This window comes from Antechinus flavipes, chromosome 3, assembly GCF_016432865.1.
Source record: "Antechinus flavipes isolate AdamAnt ecotype Samford, QLD, Australia chromosome 3, AdamAnt_v2, whole genome shotgun sequence".
NCBI classification, from domain to species: domain Eukaryota; kingdom Metazoa; phylum Chordata; class Mammalia; order Dasyuromorphia; family Dasyuridae; genus Antechinus; species Antechinus flavipes.
This window is the reverse complement of record NC_067400.1, coordinates 506,033,754-506,043,605: the sequence shown is the minus strand read 5'-3', so window position 1 is coordinate 506,043,605 and position 9,852 is coordinate 506,033,754. Positions and strand designations below refer to the sequence as shown.

Genomic DNA, 9,852 nt, shown 5'->3' with positions numbered 1-9,852 from the left:
TTGGATGATCCCAGCCTTCCCAAATTTGTCCAGTGATCCGCAGTTTGCAAAGTAGAAGGGAGGGGGCTCTAAAAATGCCTTGCCTCTGCAGAGAGCCAGATTCAATTCTAGCAGAATTCCACCCAGCTCCATCGGGTGGGTGTACTGGGTGGTTTCTTTTTTAGTAAGAAAGCTTCTCAGGAGGGGCGGGGGTCCATTCGGGGAAGGGGAGGGTGGCAGCGGGAACGTCTTTCCAAGCACCAGAAACCTCTTCTTGAGGCACAAAGCATCTGCTCCTTGGGAGATAGACGAAATCAGTTAGGCGCTTAAAAGAGTCAAGCAGGTCGATGGCTTGTGCCCGGAGACTAGATGCCAGGCAAGCGCGTGCGGGGCCGCGCGCTCCCAAACCTCAGAAACTGAAGGCTCGGGGGCAGGAAGGGACCGGGTTGAGGGGCGGGCTCCGGGGAGGGGGCGGACCCAGGGGCGGGGCTCCGCGCGGTCGCGGCGCTGGTCCGCTCCTGCAGCGTTTTGATTCCCTCTTGCTAGCAGCAGAGCCGAGTGCGGTTGTCTTTACATGGCCCCGACGGGAGGAACGCAGGCTGGGGTGGCTGCCCCCCGGCGTGTGCCTTCACTGAGCCTCGAGTCCTAGGGCTCCTCTCCAACCTGATACCCCACTTCCCTCCGTCCGCTTTTCCCGAGAGGATATGACCGAGTAGCTCCCCGCGCAAGGGCTGGGATTTGCTTGGGATTTTCTTCATGGAAGCGATGTCCCCCCAGCAGGAGACTCTGGGGGGGCCAGGGCGCTCCTCTTCTCTGACTGGGGAGTCCAGGATCGCAGGTGACACGGAGAGCAAAAAGGTGAGCACCCTGAACTATCGTTTCCCTCTGCCCTGTGTACCTTCTCCGCGCCCCCCAGGAAAAGCGCCCACTGAAGCCCTGAAACCTTCTGTGCTAGCTGGGAACCCGGGACTTTTTATCCATAAGGATGACGGCCCCGGTCTCCCGGCCCTGAACACCCTCTATCTCTCCTTTGGTGTCTCCAGCTGCCTTAGTCCGAGCCCATTTACTTCTTTTTATCACGGTATCATCTCCTTTTTGCCTTGCATCCCCTCCCTTTTCACCCATATTCCAAGTCCTTTTTCTCATTTTATTCCAGAGCTCTTCTTCCTATCCTCATTTCCCTCTTCCATCAGCTGCTTCTATGAGAGTTGCCGCTCCGATCCCTGTATTTTGGGGTAGAAACTCTTGGGATTGGGTCGGGGGAGGTGACTTCTCCCAAAGCCTCCCCCTCGCCCCCCATTTTTGCCTGCGAGACTCAATGCCTCCTGGAGTCATTCTTTCAAAGCACGACTCTTTAATTGCGGTCGCCTCCGAGGTTACCCTGTCTACTAATTTGTTTCTCCGCAGCTCCCCGCCCTCGTCCCCAGCTAAACACAATGCGTTTCCTCCCAAAATGCTGCTTTATCTAAAGAGAATTGCCTTTGGTATTTGATCCTATCTCCATTTCTTCACCTTGCCTGGACTGGGTATCTTCTGCAATATGCTTTTATTAGCTTCCATCGCCTTCCTCTGCCCCCCACACCCCGACTTCGCGGTGCTGAGCTATATAGTCTCAGGAAGTGGTGTTGGTGGGCTAGGGATGTTGTTTCGAGTGCCCCTGCGGCCCCACCAACCGCTTGGTGGAGGAGTCAAAGTTGCTTCTCTGGTCTGCGGTTGAGTGTTGTAGATAACCTGAGGTCAGAATTGGACCACACCGCTTAATTGTGGGTGGCTTCCGTTCCCCTTCACCTTGTTCTCTTGTTTCCAGCCCCTAGCCCCTCAGTCAGAGATGGTATTCTAGTGAAGACGTTTCTGGGAGGGAGGTGCGTGAGTGCCAGGGCTGGGGGCAGTGAGTGTCAAGGCTGATTCCGGAGGACTGGAGGAGAAGCGTTGAACAAGTTGTAGCTTTTTCTTCGTATAAACATAGTTGCAGTGCAACGCGATCATTTCTGATCTGTCATATTCACCTGGAACCGTTCCCAAAGCAAGTGCATTTTAGCTAGTTCTCCCTCGCTATAATTTCTAGAGATTGATTTCTTAGAGTCTGCGTTTCAAACGTACAAAACCATTCCGTTCTTTGGGCATTCTAGTTTTAGACTCAGGTAGCCAATCGAAATATTGATTATCTTAATCATAACTTGCAATAGTTCACATTTACATTGTCTTTTAAGCGCTAGAAGTGAGCTGCCATCTCCTTAAAAAAAAAAAAAAGTCCTTGAAGAATTGTATAAATACCACTAGTTCCCAAGGGAATTATGCAGACAACTCAGCAGGTCCAGATCTCGCTGTCCTTCATAAATCTTCCGGACCGGGTTCTCTAAAGTTGCAGGAAGAGCTCCTTAGGAAAAGCATGGATTGGTTTTCTTTTTTGACTGGGTATAGAAGTGTGTGACCCCTTCTTTGCCCGTGGGAATAACAGGGCTGGGGTACACGAAAGCACTTGCTAAGGCCCTTAAGGACTGGCTGTCTAGATTCCGGGCTACTATAAGGCTAGAATTGTGTGACTGCAGCCAGACACCTTGGCTCATTGTCAGAGCATTTCATGAAGATGATGATGTATCTCCTGTAATGCAGGTATGCAGGTTCATTCCAGGCGGTGAAGATTTCCCTGTGCTTTGTTTTTTGGGGGGCAGGAGGGAAGGAAGAGCAGTACTAATATGTGATTTGTAGGCAGTTTTGGTGTAGTATTAAGAACATGGGAATTGGCAGGGGACCTGATTTGAGAATGCTAGGTCTGTTAGCAAATTGCCTGACCTTGGGCAAATTATTTTACCCTTGTTGACCTCAGTTTCCTCATTGAAATGAGGGGGTGGGACTTCAAGGTCCAGGCCTATTGTCAATGTCCCAGCTCTAAATCTTGGTTCTGGGAATAACTTTGCCAAATGTAGGTTTGGCTAATCATTTGGTAATCAGGTGTCTCAACCCCGGGGAAATATAATAATGAGAATTGGGGGGAAAGGGGGAGGAGGGTATCATGATACAGTAGAGTAAGCACCATCTTGGGCTGAGAGAATAGGTTTCAGATACTACCTCTAATAGCTTGCTGTGTGACCTTGGACAAGTCACACCTGGCTCTAATTTACCTGTCTTCATGACCTATAAAATGAGGAAGATGAATAAAATAATCTCTCAGGTACCTTCCAGCTTGTCTCCATGATTCTGTATTTGATTTTTTCCCCCTTCTGCCAAGACTATTTTTATAATTTGTCAAATGAAGGAAAGACCCATTATTTTCTTCCATATTGCTTTGAAATCTTCCTTGTCTTTTTCCTTTAAGGTATTGACCCTGCCTCCTTTACAAGCCTTTAACAGGCTGCTATATCCCTACTCTGCTTGTCTCACCTCTCCTTTTTGCCCCTTTTCCTTATTTAAAAGGAAGTAATTTTGAATGACCTGGACATTTCTGATCATAACAAGCTTGCTTATACTAAATGTGTATTTGAAAGAGAACTGTTTCACTTTGAGTTATGTATGCCTGTAATTTTAGATTTGGATGAATAATGATAGAAATGATCACCTGGATATTTCTGAATGTTGAAATCTTAGCTCTTGAGGACGAGGGAAAAGGGAGAGTAAAGATAGATGTCATAGAAAAATACTGCACTGGGATTCAGGAGACCAGGTTCTTTCCTTGCCACTAGCTAACCTTATCACCTTAGGTGAGTCACTAACTTCTGGATCTCAGTTTCTTCATCTCTAAAATGAAGGTTTGAAGTTTCAGAATCTAAATCAGATCATCCAAGACAGCCTTCCAAACCTGAGCATGATCATTAGATATGACCCTGGGTGCCATTGAGAATAATGAAACAGGCACTTCTCAAGAAAACTCCAAAGTGTTTTTAGGCAATGGCTGTTGTTGGAATAGTACAGTGCCTGTCTTTGTTGTTGTTGTTATTTGTCCTTCATTCTCATAAAAAACCATAACACCAGGGAGGTGATGCTATGACTTGCAAGCAAGTTGGTTTTGAGGGAAGGAGTGCTAGGCAAAGTCACCAGCCTTACTTTCCCTTTTGGAACCATCTGGGTCTAGAGGCAACACAAAGATTAGGATGATCTTGCCCTTTTTAAGTTCAATCTTTAATAGGTCTCAATTTGACTAAGACAATATCCATTCAGTGATTGAAGCTATCATAGAGAATAAGAAATGTTTGTAGAATATAGTCTTCTGAGGGACTCCTTAAGAGGCAGCATTAATATGGATATAAAAATTCCTAGAATCATAGTTTTATAAAGGGAAGCGACCTTAGAAATCTTTTAATCCTATCCTTTATTTTCTAGTTGAGAAAATCAAGGCTATAAGAAGTTGACTTGCTCGTTGTCTCACAAACAGTTGTAAAGCCATAATTTGAACCAAGTTACGTTGACAACAGCCTTAATACTTTTACTCAGCGTCATAGTGTCTCTCTGAGTTTTGATATATTTGTTTAAAAAAAAAAGAAAAGGTATTCTCATTCCATTTTAGTTATATTTCATATAATGATATAATAGCTAGCATTTATATAGGGTGTTAAAGCTTGTAAATCACTTGACTTCACATTTATTACATATGTGTAATATGTCACATTGAGGTAGATAGATGCTAGACCTAGAGTCAGGGAGATCAGAATTCAAATCCAGTCTCAGGCATTTATTAGTTTTATGACCCTGGGCGGGTCATTTCACCTCTATTTGTCTTAATCCACTGGAGAAGGAAATGGCAAACCACTATATTGTTTTTGCCAAGAAAACCCCACATCCAGTGAACATAACTGAAAAACAACAACAATACATCTTATTACATATTATCTCATTTGGTCTTCACAATAACCTTGTGACTTAGGTACTATTAATATTCCCATTTTACAGATGAGAAAACTGAGCCTTTCCCAATGTTACAAAGCTAGCTTTTGAAGTTTTTGAACTCTGGGTGTAACTGACAGTAAGTCTAACAATTCTATCCATTGCACCACCTAGCTGCTTTAGTCACACCCAGTAACTTGCAAGAAAATGTGAGCTTTGAAGTCAGAGACTGAAGATTTGAATATCAACTCTATGACTAGCTTTATGTACTTGGGCTGATAACTTAGTCTGTTTGGGCTTCATTGATCTAATCTTGAAAACAACCTAAGAATACTTGCAATCACCTGCCTTACCTGGTAGGTTTGTTATGAGGAAAGTGCTTCAAAACCCTTAGTTGTTGAGAGTACCTGAGGAAATCCCCATGTCTGGACTCCAAAATTATGCTCTGAAATTAGATGGAGAAACCAATTAGAATTAGTTACTTCTGCAAAGGGTTTGCGTTCGATTCCAAAACAATCTGAATCCTGATCTGTCAGTGTTGATTGAAAGCTACTCATTTTTCTTTAATTTTTTTCTTTAAAGGAGCTAAGAAAAATAGCTAAGCCAAAAATGATGCTAAAATAGCTCTACCATTTTGAAAACTGAATAAATCTACTAGCAGAAAAAAGAGTCTAAATGTAGCAGCTGCAATTGTACCCTTTATTTCTGATTTTGCTGCCCACGCTTCCCAAATCAAAATATGTCTGGAGGCATGTACTGCTGAAACTCCCCTAGATCCAGGTTTGACCTTGTGTGCCTCTTTGCATGGCATGGACAATCTGGGAAGGTTAGAGTAGAATTTGTTATTTGCTCTTGATTCTGAGAAAGGCTGTACTTATGGCTTAGATGGAACTGTACCAAAGAATGTAAATAAACCACTTAGGCTGCTGTCTCCTTGCATGACCATAGGCAAATTACTTGCTTCCTCAACTGTAAAATGGAGATAATTATAGCACCTACCTCCCTGGGTGGTTGTAAGGAACAAATGAGATAATATAAGCAGTCAGCTCACAGTAGGTGATTTCCAGAACACCCAAAGCAGCTGACACATAGTAAGCAATTTTTGGAACCCCTTGTATTTTTCTTTCCTAGATTACATTGGTGAACATAGTACATTGGCCAACATTCTTTAACCTGAAGGTGATAGCCCCTGTTCAACAGAAGACTCTCCAGGGATAATGGGAGAAGTATTAAGTTGTTGTTTTTTATTTGGACAGTTAGTTTGCAACCTGATCTATTTATTCTATAGGGCAGCTTTACCATCTCCTCACAGTAAATTTGAATAGCTTAAAATTGTACTAAAGACTTTTGGGACACCCTGCATTTAGCTAAATACAGGAGACACTCTATATCTGTATGTAATCTTTTGTATGGGAAATCTGGAAAGTAAAGAAATGTCCATCAATTGATGACATGTAATGAGTACTTTGATTGTGTTTGAATTTTTGGAGGGAGGGGAATGTGTTACTTTTGTAACACAAAAGCAATCAGAGAAAGAGAAGCAAGTGGGCTCCAAGGGATAATTCAAGAGCCCGGTTAAAGGACTTGGTTTAAACTTCAAAACAGAACCAGGAATAAATCTAACTTTATGCTACATCTCAAAGGATGCATACTTACAAAAATACATATTTTCCCCCTACGAGCTACTTTGGATGAATCCTAAAAGTTTTTGTCTCACTTTTATATTTGTTTTTAAGGGGATAGAAAACAGTTGCATATGAAAATGTATTAAGGCAATTGAAGTATAATAGAAATAAGTGGATTTGGACTTGATTTACTGTCTGATCTGTCACTATTCTGTAATTTTTAGCAAAATACTTCCCTTCTTTGGGACTCACTTTCCTTATCAATAAAATAAGAGGATTGAATTAACTAGAAAACCCTTGAGGGCCTTCTAAGTGTTAACATTTCATGGCTTTGCCTTTAAAAATATATGCAAATGAATAAAAATTAACTTATTATAAACAAAGATGAAGGCCAAAGGGAGACAAGTTGTGGAGTAATCAGGATGTAGATTTGTTATTGGGGAAGAAGGAGAGAAGAATAAGCATTTATATAATGCCTACTCTGTATTAGACACTATGTTAAGTGCTTTTTATAAATATTATCTGATTTGATCCTCACAATTACAGTAAGTTCAAACAACTATAGTAAATGTCTTGAGATTTGATTCTTAACTCCAGGGCCAGCACTCTTTCCACTGTGTCACCCAAAGAAATACTCCTGCCTATAAATAGTAAGAGCTTCTAAGGCAGACGATAGATTATTAATGTAATTATAGGACATGGATCCAGAGACCATCTAGAACAACTCCCCCATTTTACAAATGAGGAAATTGAGTCTCAGGGAATTAAACATCCTGTTCACTAGTCATCCAAAGGGTGCATGTCGGGAGTAGAGACTCTGGCTTGTGTTTCACAGGTCTTCTGATGACTTGTTTCCGGGTTCTTGAATATTATCTGATGCTGCTGCCATAAAAGTTGATTTTTTCATTAATTCATTTTACACTGAAGAGAGAATTGGCCTCTGAACCAGCAAGATTAGGTAAAAGTCTCACCTGATATGCACTGGCCAGGTGACCTATACAAATCATTTAACTCTAACTGCTCTGGGCAGCTTTCTAAACTGCAGAGAGGGTGCTAATCTATACTGATGGAAGGAAATTGTTCATCCAGATGTTCCCAACTCCATTAAAATGGCAGATTAGGGTCATTCTTCACAGTGATGCAGATTATCCCTAATACCTGGAATTTATTCCTTCCTTATCTTTACTTTAAAAGCTAGAAGGGATATTAGAGATGATAAACCCCTCATTTGATGAGGAAACTGAGACCTGGAGAGACAAGATGATTTGCCCAAGAGAAAGCAACAAAATTGGAAACCAAGACCTATGCCTCCAAACCCAATGTGGTTTTTGTTTTTGTTTTTTACTTCTGAACCATATTATGTCTTTTTTCATTCTTTAAGGTTCTACCAACATGTCCCCTTCTGTGATTTCTTCAAGTGAAAATATTCTTTCCTTTTCAATTTTCTTAGAGTACTCTGCCTGAATCTTTCCTTTTACCTCCTGATACCCAACTCTTACAAACTGTACATGCCTCATATTTCTCTCAACTAGATTATAAGGTTCTTGATGGAATGGATGCCATTTACTTTTCATCTTTGTCTCCCTAGCAACTAGCACCCTGTTTTTCCCCTGATGTGTTTCAAGTACTTTTCCATCTAATTAGTATATTAGTAGCAAAAACTGTTGAGATAGAGGTCAGCTGGGACAGACCTGAGTTCAATTCCTAGCTCTGATACTCATTAATTATGGTATCTTTTTTACTAGTTTCTTGTGAAGATCTAATGAGGTAATGTATGGAAAACTGCTTGCCACCTTTAAAAACTTATATAAATGTCAACTCTTATTTCTGGCCTGCTGTTTCTGATTGATTTTTGCCCACTTCAGTATCCATATGTCTTCATATGTGTTTTAAAAAAGCAATTCCAATTGGGATGATCAACTAATCTTGTTTCCTTATTGATAACAACATCTTTTTTGCCACCAGAACACTTTAAACATTCTCCAAATTTATCACAATAGGCTCAAAACGCACAAACTCATGGGACTGTGTTTGACTTATATGTGTGGATACATGGAATCACATGTTCCTGAGAAATCTGCTCTAGTGCATGCACATGGGAAATAGCTCCACATTTTTTCTGCTCATGTAGAATCTTTTTTTTTATCCGACTTTAGGAAGAAACTCTTGTTGCCAGAATTGTTATGGCTTTTAATGAGAGCACAATGGTGGTTTATTTATTAGCTTAAGGAAGAGGAAATAATTTATTGTTCTTAAAGGTTGTGGGTGGCAGAACAGAGAAATTTGTGGGTTTTTTCCATAGTGACAGTTAAAGGAAGTGTCTCATACATTTGTGCAATTAAACAAGACAGTATGGTATAGCATCTTAATTTGCTCTTTGTCCTTGAATATCTCAACCTTTCTGGTCCTCGATATCTGTGTCTTCAGATCACAGTAGTGATCTGCTAAGTAGTGCAGTGGACTGCACTGGGCTGATAATCAGGAAAACTCCCCAAAATAGAGTCACGAAGAGTCAAACACAAGGGAATAATGAAAATCTACTGAAAATTCTTACCGAGTTGAATACTTACTGAAGTGTTAAATGAAATTCCCTCTCTCTCTGGGGCAGAAGGGACTCTTAGTGGTATAAATATTGGATATGGGGTTAAAGGACTTATCTTCCGATTGTGATTTCTATTTACTAGCTGTGTACTTTAAGTAAAGTCACTTAAATCACTCTGTGCCTCAGTTTCTTTATCTCTAAATTTGAGATAATATACTCTTACTGTTCATGTAGGTGTTCATAATATACTCTGTTCTTAGATGAAGTAGTTCATGTATCACTTGGTAATTAGAAAGTTTTCTTTGAATATAAGCAAATAATGACAAAGTAAAGTATAATAGTCAGAAGTTCCCCAACTAAAATAGCAGTATGTGGGTCAGATACCAAAAATAGCATGTCGTAGCAAATACATACTTTGATGTCTTTATTATAAATAATTCACTCTATTAAAGCAACTTATCATTCATGTGTCCTACAATTCCCTATAGTTTAGTTTTAATGAAAAGTGTCACCTAAATAGTAGCTGGCATTCATGTGGCTCTTTGAAATTCACGAGGGGCTTTTTGTATATCATTACTATATCTCTGATGAGGATGTGAGACTGGGGAGGTCCAGTGTCTGCATGGAGCACAACTCCATTGGGCTGGCCATATTGTCCAATGCCAAATATATGCTGGCCAAAAAGATTATTTTATGGAGAACTCACACAGGGCAAATGCTCACAAAGGGGTCGGAAAAAGTGAAACAAAGACAGCCTCTTTTAAGAATTTTAGAATTGATTGTATGACATGGGAGACACTGGCACAGGCCTGCCCAGTATGGCGTGCCCTCATCAGAGAAGATGCTGGGCTCTCTGAGCAAAACAGAATTGAATTAGCCCAGAAGAAA

At 41.1% G+C, this 9,852-nt stretch overlaps 1 protein-coding gene across 1 annotated transcript in view; it reads left to right on the top strand.

Moving 5' to 3' along the window:
* The first annotated feature begins 493 nt into the window (after positions 1-493).
* Positions 494-9,852, top strand: part of ARHGAP20 (Rho GTPase activating protein 20) — a 158,995-nt gene continuing 149,636 nt past the window's right edge. The window contains exon 1 of the mRNA XM_051986945.1: positions 494-837. Within this exon, the coding sequence (XP_051842905.1) occupies positions 736-837 (102 nt within the window). The 5' untranslated portion in view covers positions 494-735. The remainder of the gene's footprint in view (positions 838-9,852) is intronic.